The 22,690-nt window shown below is 42.5% G+C and overlaps 1 protein-coding gene across 1 annotated transcript in view; it reads left to right on the top strand.

The window, feature by feature from the left end:
• The window catches only part of LOC124607324 (acetylcholinesterase-like), an 82,437-nt gene extending 59,847 nt beyond the window's left edge, over positions 1-22,590 (top strand). The window contains exons 8-10 of the mRNA XM_047139625.1: positions 6,580-6,709; positions 13,847-13,985; positions 22,331-22,590. Coding sequence (XP_046995581.1) covers positions 6,580-6,709; positions 13,847-13,985; positions 22,331-22,496 — 435 coding nt within the window. The 3' untranslated portion in view covers positions 22,497-22,590. The remainder of the gene's footprint in view (positions 1-6,579; positions 6,710-13,846; positions 13,986-22,330) is intronic.
• Positions 22,591-22,690: the final 100 nt, after the last annotated feature.

Here is a 22,690-nt window from a genome sequence, read left to right as displayed (position 1 = left end):
ATGTGCAATGTCACAGCAGTACCCCAAAAATTCTGAATGGATGTCATCTACACCAGGTACTCTTCATTTATCTAGGTCCTTCAGTCAATCTGTAATTTTTTAAAATAATATCGCATGATCCTTCTAATCTTCATCCACTTCCTCCTTCCATTCCATTATTTTCATCTCAGGTTTCTGTGCATACATTCCTCTCCCGTTTCCGCCTGTCCTTCTTTGTTTACTACTGGCTTGTGATACGACCTCTCGTTGTTCATCTATTTAGTTTTTCTGTAATATTTTCCACAATCATGCATGTTTTGTTTTCATCCTGTAGCTAATCCCGTTTTGTCATTTGTACTTTCTATCAATCTCATATACCTTACGTCTGTATCCTCACTATCCTGCTATATTTGCCGCATTTTTTATTTGCCCTTTCGTGAATTAAATTTCACATTTCTTGTGTTTCCGAAGAATTTCTGCTAAGCCTAGTGTTTTAGTCTAGTTTTTCCTTTGCTGCCTTCACTATTTGGTCTGAAAGCTCGCAATTTTTCCTTTTTGTGTTCCAGTCCAGTATATCTGTCAGTCGGTTGTTAATGTACTATTCGGGCACTAGGCGCTTCAGTCTGGAACCGCACGACTGCTACGGTCGCAGGTTCGAAACCTTGCCTCGGGCATGGTTGTATGTGATGTCCTTAGGTTAGTTAGGTTTAACTAGTTCTAAGTTCTAGGGGACTAATGACCTCAGATGTTATGTCCCATAGTGCTCTGAGTCATGAGCCATCTTCGGGCACTGCGCAGTCTAGGATTGTTTCAACTTATCCACTTACCATCTCCTTAATTTTCTACCTTATAATAACTGCAGCATCAGTATACAACAAAGCGTTTATGACCAGAGTCCATTTCTGCTAGTAGAAATGCTTTCCAGTATCAATTTCGAAATATTAACCATTTTATAATATATGTGAAACCTTTCAGTTTGCACAATCTTCATCTAATGCAAACTATTTCTTTCATGATTTTTAAATACATAATTTTACATATGGTGAGACTGTGCTCCTTGCAGGCACTTTCGCATATCATTAATCGCATATCATTTATTTTCCCAGTCATGTTTTCTTTTAATTTTCCCTCTCTTGTTCTACCCACTATCGAATGCTGTTTTTCCATCTCAACAAAATTTTTGTCTCCCTTAACACATAGCATAATCTTTTTGTCACTACACATTTTTCCAGCGTGTTCTTCGTCTGTGGAGTTTTCAAGTATGCCGACTTTTTTCTATTACTGTGGGTAGTGTATTTGTCTCTATCTTGACCATCAGAATCCGTTCACAGAAATCTTATGTTGATATGTTTGCACTCACTCGACAAGAAGTCCTGTTATTCAGCCAACATTTCTCACTAATATATTGAATACCTAACATTAATCTCTCTATTTCTCTTTTTAAGTCCTCTAACCTACCACTATGGTTAAGGGGATCGAATATACACACTTAGAGGTACAACATGAATTTCTTTTCATTTAGACGACATTCCCTTGAATAGTTGGCCCCTGCACATTCGAATGGGGGACTTCTTCCCTACGCAATTTTTTGCCCGAGATGGTGCAATTATCATTTCGCCCTGCGGTAGACGTGCATCTCCTCGGAGAATACAGCGCCTGTGCTTTTCCTTGCTTCCTACCTTGTGACAAGGCTATGTTAAATGATGTTACAAGGTCAGAGAAGTCAATCAACCAGACTATTGCCGGTATAGGGCTGCTTCTATTCAGTAATCACGTGTAGATCTGGGTTCTCTGTGGATACCAATCCGACTTGGTTACAACAGTGGTCGCCCGCAGAAATTTGTCTTGCGGGGGGCGGTGGGGGGGGGGGGGGGGTCGACGACAAGACTCTAGGATCACTGTTTGTGATGTAAAGGAATTGCTTATTTTTGGACATGTCGTGGCATAAGAACTAAATTCTATAGATGATATTAAAAACTTATCAAATCCCACAGAAATCATCTTTATGCACGTAGTTCATAAGTAAAAGAGGGAGAGGGGGCGGCGAGTCCCTGCTATTGTCCTACTTGTGAACGCTTATGGTTGCATCAGGAGTTCAGCTGTCTATTGATGAAGTACACACATCAGTGCCCATAATTCTTCAGAGAGAACACTTGGTTTAAATGTCCTGTCCACAATTTGATCGTTAGAATCGTTAGAGAAGGCACAGTATTTGGAGGGGATATAGAGTGATGTTAGCAATATTAATGATAATAATAATAGTAATAGTAGGATAACTAGTAGTTGTAGTGGTAGTAGTCGTAATCACCATCAGTATCATCAGATTTATTTCAAATAAACAGGCCATTAGGCCGTCGCCGAGGACAAAAATATACATATACATTAACATAAAATATAACGAAATGGTCAACATATCCGGTCCACGACTCATGACTGAACAGAACTGCAAGATAAAAAAAATTGAGTACGTATGTTTGCCCATTTACTTTGGTCTCGGGCGTCTGGATCTGCTTCTTCCAAGATCACTAACGTTTTGTCCTTCCACCTCGCTCGCGGCGATCTCTCAGACGTCCACCATTTGGCTACTGTACTCATACTTTCTAAGGGAGAGTACCCTCTGCTCGGAGAACATATCCTGTCGACCGTAGTCTTCTTCTTCCAATCACTCTCCCAATATCAGCTTTCTTAAACAGCCGATACAGATCTTCATTGTGCCTTGTTCCCCGTCTTCCATTATCTGTATTGTATAGTGGCCCATAAGTTTTCCTTAAAATCTTCCTCAGTAAAACTCGGATGCCCTCTTAGATTGCCAGTGTAATTACCTAAGGGGAAAGCATAGCAGTATCAGTAATAATAATGAAATAGTTATAATAATAAAAATGATAACAATGGTACTATTAGTAATTGAATCACTGGTTTTAGGCTCGTTTCCGTCATTTATTGGAGTTTTTCTAGTTTCTTTTCTCGTTCTCGTTCATCATATTGTTTTTAATATTCAGGCAGCATTCAGATAGGCGCTGATGTAATTAGTTCAATGATTTCATTGTTCACAAGGACGCTTCCTGTAAGCTGTTGTTTTGAAAAGTGTTATTTTGGAATTATATGTGAACGTTTTTATGTTAAATATATTGGAGCATAACGTGATTAACTTGTTGGCTCCCGATTTTCATAATTTTATTCTCCATGGAAAGTTGATAATGAGCAAACAGTTCTGTCGTAAAATTATTGTTACATATTATATAGTATTCTGTATCTGTATAAACTGACGTAAAAACGCTGTAACACTAAGCAATAATTAATATAGAGTAATGAAATTTGGAGAATATATTTGTCTACGTAGCTTATTTAGGTGATTAACATTGCAGTATCAGGATTAATGTACGCACAAGATAAGCCACTGAAAATATGAAATGCTAGTACATTAATAACCCGTGTAAACGCCAGAATGTTGAATGGTGATACGCGGACGTGCGTGCATTGTGTTTTACAGGTGCCAGATGTGTTTGTGAGATGGAGTTCTATACCTGTTCCACTTGGTCGGTCAAATAGGTTGTGGATGACGCAGATGTTGCCATTCGAAGATGTCTCATATGTGCTCGACTGGAGAAAGATCTGGTGATCGAGAAGGTCAAGGCTCGACACTGTGTAGAGCATTTTGGGTTACAATAGCGTTATGTGGGCAAGTAATAACCTGCTGGAAAATATCCCCTGGAATGCTGTTCATGAGTGGCACACAACGTTTAGTCGGGGTGCGTGGCACAACCAAGAGAGTACTTTTGCAGTAATACGAAATCGCTCACCAGGCCATAGCTCCAAGTGTAGGTTCAGTGTGTCCAGCTAGCAGAGAGACTGGTTGCAGGCCCTCAGCTGGCCTCCTTCTTAACAACAAACGGCCCTCACTGATAGAACCCGCTTTCACCAGGAAAACACACCAGACGTCTATCCTACCCTCCAATGAGCTCTCGCTTGACACAATTGAAGATTCAAATGGTGGTGGTTTGAGGTCAGTGGAAAGCGCTCTATAGGCCGTCTGGCTCGGAGCTGTCGTTGAAGTAACCGACGTGCAACAGTTGGTTGTGGACTATGGTGCCAACTGCTGCTCAGTTTGCAGCTGCAGATGCAATACGATGGGCCAGAGCCATGTGACGTACACGGTGGTCTTCCCTCTTGGTAGTACCAAGCGGCCTTCCGAGTCGAGATCTTCTTGCGATCGTACATTCCCGTGACCATGCTGCCAACAATCATGTACAATGGCTACATTTCTGCTAAATCTTTCTGCAGTATCACAGAACGAACATCCAGCCTCTTATAGCCCTTTTACACGACCACGTTCAAACTCAGAGAGCTGCTGATAATGGCGTGCTTGTCGTCTTAAAAGCATTCTTGGCTAACTTTAACTCACCACGTCCAATTTCAAAGGGGAGTAAAGATCACGACCGTTACAGCGTGTATTTAAAACAAACCTGATTTGCATCCTCACCGTGGCACTAAATCTGAAGAGACATATTTCAGATGTAGATGTACCAAATTTCGTTTATGTCGCACAACTACTTCTTGGTGTTGCAATTTCTTTTCTACAGTGTATTTTGAACTGCATCGTTAAAATGTCCTTAAAGCTGACGTCGTGTGACTACATGATTTGTGTTGGTTATAAAATTACCGGTTTTGTATAATACGATATTGCACTGCCTGTGTTATTCCTAATTGCGACACCGTGCAAGCCAGTTTCCAGTAAAACGTCTCCCCTGTAGGGTAATATGCATGATGGATGTACGAGTACAAGCTATAGACGTGGTTTACGACATGTGGAAGTCTGGATCTGACCGTGAGTTGTGCTCGGAATGCCAAATGGTAAGGTGACCGATCGCGATAAGCGGGAAATCCAGGTTCCAGTCCTGATCTGGCACAAGTTTTCATTGTCGTCATTCCATTATACAACTGCAGATTGTCCATACTCGCAACTTCGAGTGCATTTAATGTAGTTTTGTATAATTCCGATACCGCTAGTTTAACATCATAGTTTTACTGTGTTGCCATTCTTTGTCTTCTACTGCATAGTCCCACTGATTATCTTACAGTAATAGTGGGGCTGTTGCGCCCGTCATCATTCTCCAGACACCAAACCGTCAAGAGTGTCATCTACATTTATACGCTGCGAGCTACGTTATGATGTGTTTGGTGGCGGGTACTGTTGCGGAACATCCTGTTCCCGCGCCAGTCGCGGATGGAGGATGGAAACAACGACTGTCCGTAAGGTAGCGTCCGAGCTCGAACCTCTGCAATTACCTTAATGGTTTTTTGGCGATGCATGGTGCACAACGTCACTCTTGTTAAGTCGTACATCGCAGTAGGACGAGTATCTAGATGACGCTTTTACGCTCAATTAAAGCCGTGACGCCAGCCGGAGTGGCCGAGCGGCTCTAAGCGCTACAGTCTGGAACCGCGCGAACGCTACGGTCCTGCCTCGGGCAAGGACGTCTGTGATGTCCTTAGGTTAGTTAGGTTTAAGTAGTTCTAAGTTCTAGGGGACTGATGACCTCAGATGTTAAGTCCCATAGTGCTCAGAGCCATTTGAACCATTTTTAATGCCGTGACGGAACGCGCCGTTTTTATTTAGATCTTTCCTAATTCTTCCAATAATCATCTCTGGTAAGAATCCCAGATTGAGAGGAAATAGATAACGGTCGAACAACCGTTCTATAAACTACTTCTTGCAAATGGACTGTACTTCCTAAGGAATCTCTCATCGAATCATAGTCTGACATTTGACTTTACTATTAGCTTTATGTGCTCATTCCACTTAAAATTATTCTGTGCATTTTTGATGGATTGGAATATTTGCAGTGACTGTTCAGTAACCGTGTAGTTAAACAAGAATTGATCTTTCGGCGTATTTTTACGCAATACGTTAAATTTATTTTGAATGGGTGACAATTTCCGATTCATGCACCAAGCGTCGACCCCTTTACATGTATTTGAGCTTTCGCTATAAGTTCGTAGCGTTGGGTATTGTCTATATACAATAGCCTAAGCAGCGAACTGTTTAACGGAGGTTCCGACGTAACCATTGGGTAATTTGTATACGTAGTGAACAGTAATGATCCTGTAACATCCCTTGGGGCATGCTCTAGCTACTGATACGTCTAAAGGTTTCCCTGTGTTAAGAATTTTGTGCTGTATTCTGTTCGCAAGAATGACGAAGACAGTCCGATGATCCATACACCTGTATTTTGTTCACTAGGCGACAGAGTATTGGAGGCCTTCTACAAATCGATGAACACGGCATCCCCTTGGGCACCGGTATTGACTACTTTCAGTGTTCCATAGACGTCTTGATTGTATGACAGTCTGCACAAAGACGTGGATCTTAATCAACGATGACGGAGTAGATTATGAAAATCATAAACTATGTCTTCGTCAATTTTCCGGGAAAATTACGAAGATTAACATTTTTAGCGCTGACAAGATTCGAATGAACAACCACCACAAAGTCTTCGCAGCACTGTCGTACTCAGGGTCAAATGATAATTCAACAATACGCAACTTAAACCGTGGCATATATTCCAACATACATAAGTAATAAATTTCTTATTGTTGCAGCTTGACGTAGATTTAAATTTCTTCAACCCCACCGATGCGCTGGTCAGAAGGATAACTGAAATAACTAACGTATCAGTCTACTACTACGAGTTCGACTATCATTCAGATGACACCTTCGTGAATGAATTTGGTAAGTGAAAAGAGACACATTTTAAGATAAATACTCTGGGAGTTGAGAATGTTTTACGGTATTGATAAAATTCTGAATTCCCTGCATACTAATTCTTCAAAGTGGTTTGCAGAGCACAGATGTAGATGTGGACGTAGAATTAGAAGTGATTTATTTTTCGTAAGAACGAACCTATTGTTAATTTTAATATTTCTGAAACTTTGAATAAAGCTATAGTGGTTTCCTTCAGACGATTTCACTACTCCTACACCTTCAATAAAATCTCGGTATGACAATGAAGTCCCCCACAAGATGAATACTACCTAAACAAATACACTGCGGAGACCATTGCCAATCACTAGCAAGGGCCAATCTCAACAAAATAGTAATGTGACAAACTGCAGAATGGTTACCAACACCTCTGATTCAGTTACTCTAGTGTACACTAATTGTGGGCAGAGCATCACTTTTCTGGAATGTTAAAGTTCTAATCTTCCTAATAAATCATTGACACCGTCAGTCAACACAGCAAAGCAGCTGACGATCAGACATGCATTTTAGACATTTCAAAGATGCCTCAGGATCCAAAAACGTGGGCTTACCTTTGGTTCGCTGCCATGGCGTGTGGCTAGGTGGCGCTCTGGGGCTGGGAGGTAAGCTGAGCAAGGGTCTGAGCTGGCGCAGTGACTGTGAGGTGAGGGCACCGAGTTCTGCAAGACCGTTTACGAGGGAGTGTGCACTACTGGGCGTGCTGCTCGCCGGTGGCAGCCCCGCAGGCTGTGGGGGCTGGCTGCATTCTGCAGTGGCCACGTCCTGCTGACCATGACGTATTTTGTTGCATGTTGGCTGACACGCAGAACTGCTTTTTGGCGCCTTCCATTCGTTCATCACAGCCATACATGCGGAGAACAAAGGCGACGTTCTGGAAGAGAGGGTATTGCTGTTCTGAACTCTGGATCCAAGCACTCTAATTCCTTCCGTATGCATTTGTATTGCCAGTATAAGAATTGGCTTTAGCTTGTATTTTAAATGACTACCTTCACCTGCTTTGGCTCCTTCTATACTTAATATGACGTTTATTAAGTTTGAATGTGAGCGAATTGTTTTAAATTCACGTATTTATTTCTATAGACATTTGGTGGAAATATTGGTGTATTCTGGTATTGCCCAAACGATGTGCTAAGCTTGAATTATGGTTACATCACTGGGAAATTATTCTGCTGGGTGTAAATTATGCTATATCATGTAATAAGATTGCTATGCATTAATGTGGCAGTACGAGAGGAAGAGAAACAAAAATATTCTTTAATACTCCGTGGCGTAGTGCGCTTAGATGACTAGTCTACAATAAATCGAAGTCATTGGGCGATGCTGAAAGAAATTTGTATATACATCTATATTTATCATAGAGAATCGCTAATTTATGTACGAAAAGAATTTCATTGACACTAAGGTCAATAAAACTTCGTTCATTTCAAAAAGGTACATGTTATTTCCTAAAAAGTATACTCAAGTGTGATCCATTAATGAATACCAGCTCAATAACAATTTCGACGGGAGCGTTCAGTTCTAATTAAATAATTTGAGGCTTTCTTCGGAAAAGAAGTCATTTCACGGATCATTTTTCTGCCACCAATGTTTCTAAGAACTGAAGGCAAATCTGATTGCTATGCAACAGAACCCCGACGAATATTTCTCAGAAACTTTGATTAACACCTTCAGCTTCAACACAGCATCTGCAGCAGCTGGAGCAGATCACCATAACAACGGAAGCGCATAGACTGGAAGCAGTTTCACCCATCGCCCTGTGTCCCACCAACGGTCTATGTATTCACTATAACAGAACACACACACATACAATCACTCATACATATAAAGTCACAACACAAGGTGGTGTGGGAAACATCTCAGCATAAAAGGCTCAGTATGGGAAAAACACAAATAACAGTAAGTGAAGATAGCTGAGTGATTTTATAATATGAGTTGTTATTTACTCGTGCTCACAGCTGAAACTATGGTAAACTGTAAGCTATAGCAGCTTAATTTGTCTTGTTTTACCTTACGGACTTTTGCGTGTAGCGTGTGGTGAGGCATTATAAGTGTTGGTAACGTAAATGTATGTCCTAGCTAATATTTTACTGCCAATTGTATATTTAAAATTCGTGTAAATTTCTTATGCTGTCTAGTCCGCAGATTAATTTGCATTTCTTCGTGCTTGCAAGCTTCTTCACGTTACTGAGGTTTGAAGACAGTAAGGCCCACGTATTTCGTGCGATTGCTCGAATTCGTGTCCGTCCCAAGCGTAGTGGCCTGGTGCATGGTTTTACTAAAGAAAATTTTATATTCATACTGAAGATCTAATTTGGCATACGACTTTCAGCTCTTCTGTTTAGACTAATAAGGTTTTGTATCCAAGGTATGCTTCCCATCGTAGTTTTTACTCTACGCGCTTGGGTGGGACTACCTCTCTCGCGTCAATAGTCAACGCCTGGGTGGATGCGACGGTCGGGCTGCCATGTCCCCACATCTGTGATCCGGACACCTAGACATCGGACGACACGCCTTGTCGTCTGTAACCATTCCAGAGGGACTCTGCCTCTATATTGTGCCTGTTGCAACAAGTCCACACAACTAATTGTCAAAGTTAAGTTGTTGTTTATTGTGGTTGAAAACTGGCCTTGGGCATTTAATACTTCATGTAATAACTGAAACTAACTCTTTTTTTCATTTTTCAAGAAGTTGTTTACTGTACTGTTTGATTTTTTTGTAGCTGATCCATTACTGTGTGAATATAATTTTATGGTTTAGTCCTCCCTTCGCTATAATTACGTTGTCCTGACCTTATTTCTTTCAGGCCTTTTTTATGGATCAATGTTAATTATTCTTGTGATTTTGATCCAGCAAATTTTCTTAAAATTTTCTTAAAATTTTCTTATTCAACTACTAGTACTCAAGGGGATGGTCCCACGCAGCAAATGAATTTGATTTTTTAAATATTTTTTTAATAATATTATTCTGAGCGTTGGCCAACCTGTGAATCTTGATTTTGATGTTATTAATTGGTTACATTAATTAGCCGTGAGGTTGGGAAAGCAAATTCTGTGTCAATACACTATTGGCCATTAAAATTGCTACACCAAGAAGAAATGCAGATAATAAGCGGGTATTCATTGGACAAATATATTATACTAGAACTGACATGTGATTACATTTTCACGCAATTTGGGTTGCATAGATCCTGAGAAATCAATATCCAGAACAACCACCTATTGCCGTAATAAAGGCCTTGATACGCCTGGGCATTGAGTCAGAGCTTGGATGGCGTGTACAGGTACAGCTGCCCATGCTGCTTCAACACGATACCACAGTACATCACGAGTAGTGACTGGCGTATTGTGACGAGCCAGTTGCTCGGCCACCATTGACCAGACGTTTTCAGTCGGTGAGAGATCTGGAGAGTGTGCTGGCCAGGGCAGCAGTCGAACATTTTCTGTCCTGCTGAAATGTAGGGTTTCGCAGGGATCGAATGAAGGGTAGAGCCACGTGTCGTAAGACATCTCAAATGTAACATCCACTGTTCAAAGTTCCGTCAGTGTGAACAAGAGGTGACCGAGACGTGTAACCAGTGGCACCCCATACCATCACCCCGGGTGATACGCCAGTATGGCGATGACGAATACATTCTTCCAATGTGTGTTCACCGCGATGTCGCCAAACACGGATGCGACCATCATGATGCTGCAAACAGAATCTGGATTCATCCGAAAAAATGACGTTTTGCCCTTCGTGCACCCAGGTTCGTCGTTCAGTAGACCATCGCAGGCGCTCCTGTCTGTGATGCAGCGTCAAGGGTAACCGCAGCCATGGTCTCCGAGCTGATAGTTCATGCTGCTGCAAACGTCGTCGAAGTGTTCGTCCATGTGGTTGTTGTCTTGCAAACGTCCCCATCTGCTGACTCAGGGATCGAGACGTGGCTGCACGATCCGTTACGGCCATGCGGATGAGATGCCTGTCATCTCGACTGCTAGTGATACGAGGCCGTTCGGATCGAGCACGGCGTTCCGTATTACCCTCCTGAACCCACCGATTACGAATTCTGCTAACAGTCGTTGGGTCTCGACCAACACGAGCAGAAATGTCGCGATACGATAAAACGCAATCACGATAGGCTACAATCCGACCTTTATCAAAGTCGGAAACGTGATGGTACGCATTTCTCCTCCTTACACACAACGTTTCACCACGCAACGCCGGTCATCTGCTGTTTGTGTATGGGAAATCGATTGGAAACTTTCCTCATGTCAGCACGTTGTAGGTGTCACCACCGTCGCCAACCTTGTGTGAATGCTCTGAAAAGATAATAATTCGCATATCACAGCATCTTCTCCCTGTCGGTTAAATTTCGTGTCTGTAGCACGTCATCCTCGTGGTGCAGCAATTTTAATGGCCAGTAGTGTAGATAGTTGAAACTAACCTTCTTTTAAACGATTGTTTAATTAAGAAGTTATTTTCTGAATGATTACGATAAACATATATTTTATGTTTGAAATCAAACGGTGAACGCTGTTGAACAATCTAGTGGTGAAATGCTTCCGTGTGAGAGATTTCCTAGAAATACCTTGGCGCGCAATGTGCCCTTTTTAACTCCTTTCGACAATTCTTTCCTTTTCGATTTCTTCACATCTTTCCTGCGAGCATTTATTCTTGTCCGCCGCGTTTATTATTTTTTTAATTCCTATTTGTACGCTCTTCTTTCACCAATAGGCTGAAGTATTTCATCTATTAACCAATGATGCTCCTCATTTGATTTCCTAATACTTATGTCTGTCTTTTCATCCTCTGTGATTGCTCGTTTTAGAAATGTCCTCTCCTCTTCATTTTAACTGCCTAGTGTGGTATTCCTTATTGCAGTATCCGCAGCCTTATCGAGTTTCAAACGCATCTAATTACTTCTCAGTATTTATGTATCCCATTTCCTACCACACAGGTTCTTTCAGACGATTCTCTTAAACTCCAGTCCATTCGTCGTCATTACTAAATTGTGATCTGAGTCTATATCTACTCCTGGGTACACCTTACAACCCAGTATCTGACTTCGGAATTAGTCTGAGCACAGTGCTATCCAACTGGAATCTCCCGTGTCTTCGGGCGTTTTCCACGTATACCACCAATAGTTGTGATTTTTGAGCTGAATATCCTCCATTACGTGTTGAAATTTATTGCAGAGCTCATCTAGTTATGAAATGATAATTAAATCAGTACCCTAGGCTGTCGACAGCCGTTGATATACATCAACGGTGACAGTCGAAAATGTGTGCCCCGACCAGGACTCGAACCCGGTATCTCCTGCTTACATGGCAGACGCTGTATCCATTTGAGCCACCGAGGGCACAGACGATAGTGCGACTGCAGGGATTTATCCCTTGCACACTCCCCGTGAGACCCACATTCCCAACTTTAATGTCCACACACTACATTCGTAGTGCTCGTGCCAATTACACTCATTACTCGCGGCAGGCAATCTTACCGAGTCCCCTAAGAGTTCGGGCAATGCATGTACATCCAGCACACAAGAAGAAGGTCAATTATGTAATGTAGTAAAAGTGGATGTACTTAACTTATCTGTAAACTGCATAAAACAGAACGACATTGTTTACAAGCTGTTCTTTTCCTTTCCAGCACGAATTCTGACTCTGAGAGCCCATGCGCTGTCCCGCTTGCACCTATGTGGATAAATCTCCAGAGCTACCTGCCGGCGGTGAGAAGTGTGGGCAGTGCTCACTGAGCTACACGAATTCGCCCCTCTCTCCTGTGGCGGCCACTTTGCATATTCGTATGAAGTTTTCCGCTTTACTTCATCGTTTCCTTGCATTCGGCGTTCTTCTCTGCATGCACCACGGTGCCCATTGGAAACCGAAGGTACTACTGAAGAAAGTTAAAAATTAAGTGTGCAGAGAGGTACATGGCCTAGAGACATGTAACATCATAGGCTATGGGAAAGACCCTATAGAAAGCTCTTACCATATGAATAAATACATTACATTAGCGTACCATATTTATCACTGGAAAGACAAGCAGAGGGAGAAAATGGCAGGTGCAAATAAAATCTACAACATAGATAAGTAATTTGATTTACGTAGAAGTAGGAAGACTATTTCAAGGTAGAAAGACATGGAGAATGGCATCATAACATTCGAAACACTGATTATACAAAACATCACAACTTTGCACATCGTTTTGAAGCCTTCCAGCAGATATCACTGCTGTGTGATGTGAACGTAAGGGCCGATCAAAAAGTTTCCGTTCGGAGGCCGTACAGACCAGAATCGGTATTTAAATCAGACGAAATCGTGTTGAGCGTTGAGGTAATCATCCCACCGAGGCATCAATTTCAAGATACCCTTTTGGTAAAATAGCGTGTGTTGCAAACGTGAGGAGGTGCGTTACTGCCTACTGTATATCCTCGTCCGACAAGAATCGTCGACCCTTCAAGCCTTTCTTAGGGGACTGAAGGCGTGATAATTACATGGAAGTGACTCCAACTTGAGTTAGCGTAACTTCTGAGTTACGACATTTGCTCTATGATGGAGTGTGTTATCATATAGAGGCAGCACCCCTTGTCGCAATAGTTCACAACGATGATTTTCGACAGACATGCTGCCCCATGATCATCTTTCATTCTCCAGTGGTTGTTACTGGTGTTTGTCTTTCGGTAGCAAAGAAAAGAATATCACGGTGGTCCTGTTCGGACGCGTTTGGTAATAACGACTCCAGTTTCCGCAATTACTGCACGCTCGTCGGAAAGACACTAATGCCGCACTAATCCCTTGTCTACATGTCGGTGCTTACGTGCCAGCATCGGAGTCGCGCTACGTTGCCTATTTCCTGCAGCAACGCTCTCAAACTGACAGAAACTTTTTGTTTACCCCTAATACATTACAGCATTCAGCTAAACTAAACATAGTTAAAGTACTTATACTTAGCGCAAAAGGTTGGTTAAATGTTTCTTCGGGAGCGACAACTGCGCATTCCATGCACTTGTATCTGCGCACTTATTTTATACGTTAAGTCGACGAACTCTCACAAGCACAATATTTCCATAAGTCAATCACGATAATGAATTAGTGAAAAGAAAGTGTATGCTTGTTACTGTTGTAGGAGTTGGACATGGCGGTGAACTACAATTCCTCTTCCTGCGGAGAGATCTAGACATTAGTTATAATCTGGATCCAGAATCAGAAGAGGATCAAGTACGAAGAAACATTCTGCGCCTCTGGACCAACTTTGCGAAATACGGGTATGTGTATATTCCACATTCAAAATAGATTCAGGACTTAAAATAAAATATTGTAATCGTTTAGGACTCAAGGCCTCGATAATGTACGCGACTGCTAATGAAGGGTGATACGTGGAAGACGCTAACTGATTTTCTTTCTGTTTTAAAACTAAATTCATTTGCCAAACAAAGTGTCCATGTCTATTTACACTACTTTCAATTGCCTTTTACTATCACCAAATATTCAGTATAACTACCCGTAAAACTACTGGGAAACTCCCTCACTGAGATGTCAAAATCTATGAGTTCAACCCCGGAAGGCAAAGCTACATGTCTTTGCATGTGGGAAGCCCGCGATCTTTAAGGTTTTTCCGCCTATTACAAGGAACACGTAATATGTTTGCGGGCTGTACAAGGTGCATATTGTTGCTACTCTCTCTATTAAATTTATCATTAGCGACACAACGGCGGGTGAAATACTAAATGAAGATACTTACAAAAGATGTTAGGATTCTACTGCTATGTCACCAATACATTAAGAAGCAAAATCCCAACTGCTTATATTACTGAGGAATAGTAAGTTACAAAACTTTAGGTTCTCCATGTTGGTTAGTACAGCTGGAACTGGAGCGAAATATAATCGAATGGGGATTTAAAAGGCTAAAAGGAAGTGCAATAAAAAGTGCAGTTTAAAACAAGACATATGCTACAGTAAGTTGATAAGGGCATGGAAAAAATTTTGAGATAGATTTTATACTCAACAAGAAAAAAAAAGTTAGAGATATTAAACGATTGTCAGAACATCATGACAAGTTTCAAACAGAATCAAGAGTTGTTTCAAAGTAATTAAGCAACATGTTCAGCATCTTAGAAAATGAAGATAGTAGGATTTTCTAAACTAAGTTTCCGTTGTAAATGAAACGAAATGTTGGCAGTCAGTGTGGATTTCCAATTCTGACTTATAGCAGTAGTGAAAGTTAAAATTGTCCCAAAAATGACGGTTCTTCAATGAGAAATAGTGAGATGCGTGAAGCGAATTACTAGAATGAAGTGGGAAACAAATAAATGTATGAGGAAACTGAATAGAGTGAAAGGCATAATTATGACTGCATTGAAAATGGAATGGAAACACGGAGGACATTTAGCTCAATGAATGTCTACAGATAGGCTAAGAAAGTCCTGGAAAGCACAAGAGAAGATGACGAGGTACGGACTCCTAAGTTGAAGTTAAAGGATGTACCAACTCCAAAATTTTTCACCGTTTCCACGCAATTTATTGCTGAGAAGATCCTCGTGTATCAGCAGGAATCAGCTGTACTTTCAATATATGACGATGTTAACAGAACAGGGATCTGAATTTTGTCTTGTCAAGGAAGTACCGACTAAAACTTCGTCTCTATGAAGGCTAACCAGTATGTCATGAAGTGAGAAATATTTTACAAAAAAAAATGTTCAAATGTGTATGAAATCTTATGGGACTTAACTGCTAAGGTCATCGGTCCCTAAGCTTACACACTACTTAACCTAAATTATCCTAAGGACAAAAATGGCTCTGAGCACTACGGGACTTAACATCTGAGGTCGTCAGTCCCCTAGAACTTAGAACTACTTAAACCTAACTAACCTAAAGACATCACACACATCCATGCCCGAGGCAGGATTCGAACCTGCGACCGTAGCAGTCTCGCGGTTCCGGACTGAAGCGCCTAGAACCGCACGGCCGCCGCGGCCAGCTATCTTAAGGACAAACACACACCCATGCCCGAGGGAGGAGTCGAACCTCCGCCGGCACCAGCTGCACAGTCCATGACTGCAGCGCCTTAGACCGAATATTTTACAGATCACAGTCGTGAGGAATACGACAAAATTGGCACATTAAAGGAAAGTCATTAAGTAAAAGCTATTCTACTGTGTAGCTTCACTAGTGAACACAGCAAAGTTTCGCAGCTGGAGATACATCGTGAAGTCCTGTCCCTCTCCACCCTCTCGCTCTCCGTCCATTACCTCCTCCCCTCTTTCTTCGTCCATCTCTTCCTCCTTTCCCCCTTCCTCTATACATCATCTCCTGCCGACTCTCTCAATCCATTTCCTCCCTGCCCCCCTCTCGTTCTCCTTTCACTACTACCCTCCTCTATCTGACACTGAGCCTTGTTTATTCGTATTGCAAACGGAACATTGACTGGAAACTGAAATCGCTTACAATGAATAAGTAAATTGGTTGGGATCATTTGTGTATGGGGTATGACAGAGACCTTTCCAACTGCAGGATCTGTGAGTATCGTAGCTTCAACGACATTATTTCGCATAGTTTTAATCAGAAAATGGGTGGGATTCAGTGTTTTAGACGTTCAGATTCCATAGGACTATTCTGACGATAATTGGACTAGCCATAAATGCCACTGTCCGGTTTCCTGTAAAACCGATGGCGAGGAAAAAAACTGCATAGCATGTTGTTGTGTATAAAATTTTTGTTTGGAAAAAAAAATGAAATGCCGTGTGGCTAGAAATTATATAGAAGGGCTAGAAATGTATGTGGGAGAAACAAGTAGGTAGCCCAATTGTTTACGCGCTCTACTATAGTAACTGAAACTGCCTGCGAGGAAGAATTAGGAACGGCACTTTTGTACAGCACAACGCAGCATTTTCTTTCTTGCGAACGGTATTAACAGATAACTGCGAATTGTCGTTTAAAAATGTATAGTCTACATCCCTCTAAACGTTTATCAGAGTGTCATGTAAAAACTGGAAATAGATAGATCAGGAAATTTTGGAGATTTTTGCTAAAAATACGTGGTGACAATTATCGAACTATATTAAAATAAATCGTCATAACTTCTGAACGGTTTGCGTTAGGACGTTCGAACCGCGAAGTTGGCTGCGAGGGATGATGAGAATTAACATGCGCACGCATGGTTTTGTTTAGCGATGAGGTCCACTTTCACTTGGATGGCTTCATTAATAAGCAGAACTAATGCATTTAGGTGACTGAGAATCCGCATTTCGCGATCGAGACGTCTCTTCACCCTCAACAGGTGACTGTGTGGTATGCAATATCCAGTCTTGGAATAATCGATGCGATATTCCTTGATGGCACGGTGAATGCCGAACGGTATGTGAGGGTTTTTGAAAATGATTTCGTCCCCGTTATAAAAAGTGACCCTGATTTCGACAATCGTGTTTCATGCAAGACTGAGCTCGACGCCATTGAAGCAGGAGTGTTTGATATACTGGAGGAGCACTTTGTGGCCAACATTCTGACTCTGGGGTATCCATAGGCGACTGGCGTGGGCCTCGATTGGCCATCATATTCTGCAGATCAGAACACTTGCGACTCTTTTCTATGGGGCTATATTAAAGACAAGGTGAACAGCGATAACACCAAAACCATTGGTGAGATGAAAACAGTAACTGAGGAAGTCATCGACAGCATTTATATTCCGACGCTTCAGCGGGCCACACAGAATTTCGCTATTCGTCTGCGCCACATCGTCGCCAATGATGACAGCAAATCAAACATGTCATAACCTAAATCCGAATATCCGTAGTGACGTTTACGTTTAGAACAAAGTGTGTGTATGTCGTAGCTTGTAACTAATTTACGATTTTTTCATGTAGTTCAACAATTGTCACCCTGTATTTCTTCTTTACATTCACTACCGTTGGTAGACAGTGGAACACAACAGCCAGAGGTGTTTTCACGATGAAATTTATTCGGCCGATTAGGGACATGACACCATACCTCCACATGTACAGCGACGGTGAAAATTCAATATATCTTGGAGAGTAGCGCCACCATGTGCTGCTGTCACTGGCAGTAGACATCATGGCATGGAAAGAAAGAATATGCTGCTGGGGAATACTCAGCGACGTAGTTCGTAGGCGCGTCCACAATGCATCGACCGTGGCTGAAGGAGGACCTCAGCGAGCAAGTTGCTGGCTGAAGAAATCCCACACATGGACGACATATCAGGCGAACGGGAAGAGCAGGAAAGCTGTAGTAGCCGTCGTCTTCGAAGAAGGCATGCACGTTCCTCGCCGCATGCGGTCGGGCGTTGTCCTGCTGAAATATGGCATTTGAAACGGGTTGCAGGAAAGGCAGTGCCTCGTGCTGTAAAATCTCCCTGATGCAGTAGTAGCGGTCCAGGTTGATCTCAAGACGTAAGAGGCGAGGTCACGTGTTATAGGCAATGGCGCCCCAAACCCTCATATTTTGCGTTTCTCCTCATTGCAACTCAACAATAGTCTGCCCAATAGCTTTCACCACGGCGGCATCGAACGCGTATGGGGCCATCAATGTAGGACAAGTGTAACACTACATTCATCCACTCAGCGTGTCGGAGTCGGTGTTCACAAGCCGATTACAGTCTGTGGCATTGGTGGGTCTGGTCAGTGGAAGCCAACACAGTTAAGTGCGTGCCACCAGTCAGCCTCACAGAAGGCAGTGTCGAACAGTCGATTCAGACGTGTCTATACTCGTTGCAGCGCGCCTACGTCGCGCCAACACTCTGGAATAAGCCGACAAGACGGCGGTCTTCTCGCTCTTTGGTCTCAATGTGTCGTCCAGTACCCCGTCGGCTCTCTTCTCTCCACTGGTTCCACATACCCCTCACTGCTGAAGGAGCGTGCCGTCTACGAGCCGCAATATTAAGGAATTACAAATCCGCCTCACAGAGACCAAACATTCTGCATCGTTCGAACGGAATCACATGCCAATATTCCATCCTGTGATGTCGGGGAGACATAGTGGCCCTTAGTTTTACGTTTTTACTTAGTATGACGGCTCCGCACCGACTGACCGTTGCGAAACACTGACTTCTACAGTCACACGAAAGAGAGCGCTGTTGGGCCTGTGTGCACATCATCTCTCTGCCATTTATATAACTTATTATGGTTCTGCTGTTCTGCACGTCCTCTTGTTGTGGCGTGTTGCAGAACATTGCTTCTGACACCCAAACCTCCAGATGTCAGACACTCAGATTAATACCAAATGTTCTAAGTCGATAGAGTATCAACCAAAACACAGATTTAGTTCGTACTATGTGCTGTCGTCCAGCTGAACGGGCGTTAAGGTTAGTTAAAAGTAACACCAGAACTGTGCAGCACAGAAAGAGCGTAACTATAAGTAATATGAGTAACTTCCGTGGGAAAGCGTTAGACTGTGGTTCCAAGGGTCGTGGGTTCATTCACCGAAGATAATAATTTTTTTACTGTATTATGCGTGAAAGTGTTACAGGGGGCTGTTAATACTTCCTTACATGTGATGCAAATGTTTCCTTGTTCTACTGTTCCGTTTGTTTATGAATATTCTGTGAAACTGCAAATGCACTAGCTGCTTCAACACGAGTGGTGTCTGTTCTGTTACACATGTCCGACAGAACACTACATCTATCTATACAAATGTACTTAGGTTTGCTACTTCCAGCTAACGAAGCGAAAGCAAACTGCCAAAAGAACATTGCTGCACGCTCCGAAAAGACCTTTTATATGCCACGAAAATGTTCTCCCATACAATAGTTAACACAAACAGTCGACAGTGGGGCTAGAACTCAGAAACTGGGGTACGAAGACTTTACGCTGTACTAACTCACCCACGAGAGAACTACAAAACTGACATTCACAGATACGCCTTTCCTGATCCCCGCAGTTCTAGTGTTATTTTTAAATTCCGTTTACGCATGTTCTGCTGGACGAAAGCACTTAACGAGAAGTAATCGGTGTTTTGGTTGATGCTCTGCCTACATACAACGCTTCGTAACGATATGAGTGTCTGGCATCTGGAGGTTTGGTTTTGAGTGTTTCGCATTTTACGAACGGTAGTGTACTATCTACATATTTATGTACCATACATTATAAAAATATGTGACCTATGCCTGTCCAAGAGCTGATTAGGATATCTGAAGTAAATTGGGCAAGAAACTTTCTTCATTTTCGGTAACAACGCTAAACAATGACTTGCCTCTACAGGGTATAGCACTGTCCGCTCACATTAATGTGACCACCAGTCAGAAGCCTGAATAACCATCTTTTGCAGAGCGGACCGCTGCGAGATGAATAGGAAGAGATTCAGTGTTGTTCTGGAAAGTACAGACAGGGCCGAATCCACTGCTGTGCCCACTTGCGCTGCTTTTCTCGGTCGTCGAGCCAAGGTGGAGACAGCCTTACCGATATGGTTACACGGATTCTCCGTTGGGGCTAAGCCTGAAAAAGTTTAGTGGCCAGGAGGGTACGGTAAACTTATCGCAGTGCTCTTCGTACCGCGCCCGTACACTGCCGACTGTGTGGCACGTGGCATCGTCCTGCTGCTAGGGGTCATCGTGCCGAGGAAAAACAAACTGTATGAAGGGGTGGACATGGTCCCCAAGGACAGACGCATACAGTACTTATGATGATCTATTGTGCCTTCCAGGACGACGAGATTACGTTTCACGACGTACACGCCAGCGGCCGTCCGTCAGATTGCGCATAAAACATGATTCATCTGAAATAGCGACCTGTCGCCACTCAATGGGCGTACACTTGAGGTATGGGCGTGCAAAATCCGCACTTTGTCCCAAGGAACAGCAATCAACGTGGGTGCATGAACAAAGCGCCTGCTGCGGTGACCCATACACAGCAAAGTTTGCTGAACGGTCGTTGAGGACACACTGTCATTATTCCCTAGGTTAATTCCGACGGTCAGCTGCCCAACAGTTGAACGACTATTAGCTCGTACTTATCTCAGCAGTCGTCGTTGACCTGTGTGATCTACAGTCCGTGGTGCACCACAATTTCCTTTGCGCTGGTTTGCATGGCGCCATTTTGCCATACACAATATGAATTAATCACAGCCGGACGTGAACCGTTTACAGACTTTGACGTTTAGGAAATGTTTCCACCCGTCGTCCCCAAGCCAACGATAATGTAATTTTGGACGTCAGTAAATCGCTCCGATTCCGCATTATGACAGCGAGTGCACTATATTCCGCGTCCACCACCCCTATTCGACACGCTTTATATACCCTCCACTGCTAGTGCTGCCACCTGACGTCTGTGATTGGCTATTGCACGTTGATGTCAAGCACACGCAGTGATCACATTAATTTGACTGGACCGTGTAGTTTAGATCACATAACAAGCACAGAAACTGTTTTCCGAAACACTCTGACTTTTGATCAATAAGGACTAGCCATGTGTTAGGGAGCAAGAACGTGTAGTGACAAATATCCTTCCTTTTTGTGACCATTCACAAAGTACCTCAATTATATTGAATAAAATACAATGTAAACAGTTGCAACAGATTATTATAAAAGTACACACGCAATAGCAGGCAAATTAGTACTTAAAAGTAATGTAGACCTTCACATTACCTGTTATTTGTAGGTAACTCAAACCCAGTATGTCACTTATGTTGGATATCATTTTATTGGCCAATGTCTGAAGTTGTAACCAGTTGCAGGACAACGAGAGATTTGTCCACAGACAGGGCCAGAAACTATATTCTCATTACGTAGCTTGCTTCTCCGGTTTGCTACCGCTAGTATAAAATAAGTACAGAGAACCTACTGAAACGTCACCTTAGAAAAATTAATGAATTACTATGCAGATAAACCTCTTACATTATTTGATTTTCAAACAGCTGAGCAGAACTGAACGTACTCAGATATTTCGCTTTTTACCTATTCTGATCACCACTAAACTGACACACAATATTTTTAGCGCAACGCAATCTGACTTTCAATAATCCCTACAAATAATGGCCCTGGCCAACATTAACCTATATCTTTCACAAATCACTTACCTCACAAAAATCTTCGTCACTCGAACTACTGCAATACAGTGAGCGCCAATACTGCCAGCTAAATAAAAGATTCAAACTGCTGAAGGCACTAACTACTGATAGGCATAGTTAGCAAATGAAAGATTTTGGTAGAGAACAAACAATGTATTTACCTTAATAGTGTTCAAAAGTCATAATATATATATCAGTTAATGAAATCCAGTGTTACAAATTTACTGTGTCTCTGATGGACACACGTCCAGATCATCCGCTCTCATAACTCCGCCATTTCTCTCCCCACATCCACCACTACTGGTGGCTCACCTCAAACTGCGCAACGCAACGCGCTGTTAACAGCCAACTGCCCAACACTGCAATGGCGAATATTACTCCAACAATGCAAAACAACCACAGCCTTCACACAGCAGAGTCAGTGATTTTCATATAGAGCGCTACATGGCGTTACCAACATAAAAACCTAAACAGCCTACTTACACTACTTTGCAACCAGAATGTCAAGTCGAATGCAGCAGTCAATACATTAGACGGACAAAATGTTATCAAAAGTGGACAAAGTTAAGATTTAGTAATAAGTGCATATTTTCCGCAGAAACCCGACACCAGCTGCAGATCCTGTGGTCTGGGAGCCCTACGACATGACGAGGAGAAGCTACCTTCTGATACAAGCCAACATCACGCTCGGTCACGACAAGGACAAGGACCGCATGGACTTCTGGGACGAGAATGTACCGCTGCAACCGTTCCCTGGAACATAGGGCCTACTGATGAGAGCACACTCTGGAGACACGGCACTGTCAGGGTTGCTCCGCAATATTGTTTGACGTGATAATAAAAACGGATTACAGATTACACACATTCATTTTAATTTCAATAATGTGAAAGGATGTCTTCTTTGTGGTTTGGCTATTCAAACGTATTTAGCTCCCAGTATTAGTTCTTGTAACTAGAA

This window comes from Schistocerca americana, chromosome 3 (assembly GCF_021461395.2).
Source record: "Schistocerca americana isolate TAMUIC-IGC-003095 chromosome 3, iqSchAmer2.1, whole genome shotgun sequence".
In the NCBI taxonomy this organism is placed as follows: Eukaryota; Metazoa; Arthropoda; class Insecta; order Orthoptera; family Acrididae; genus Schistocerca; species Schistocerca americana.
This window is presented reverse-complemented; position numbering and strand designations above follow the sequence as displayed.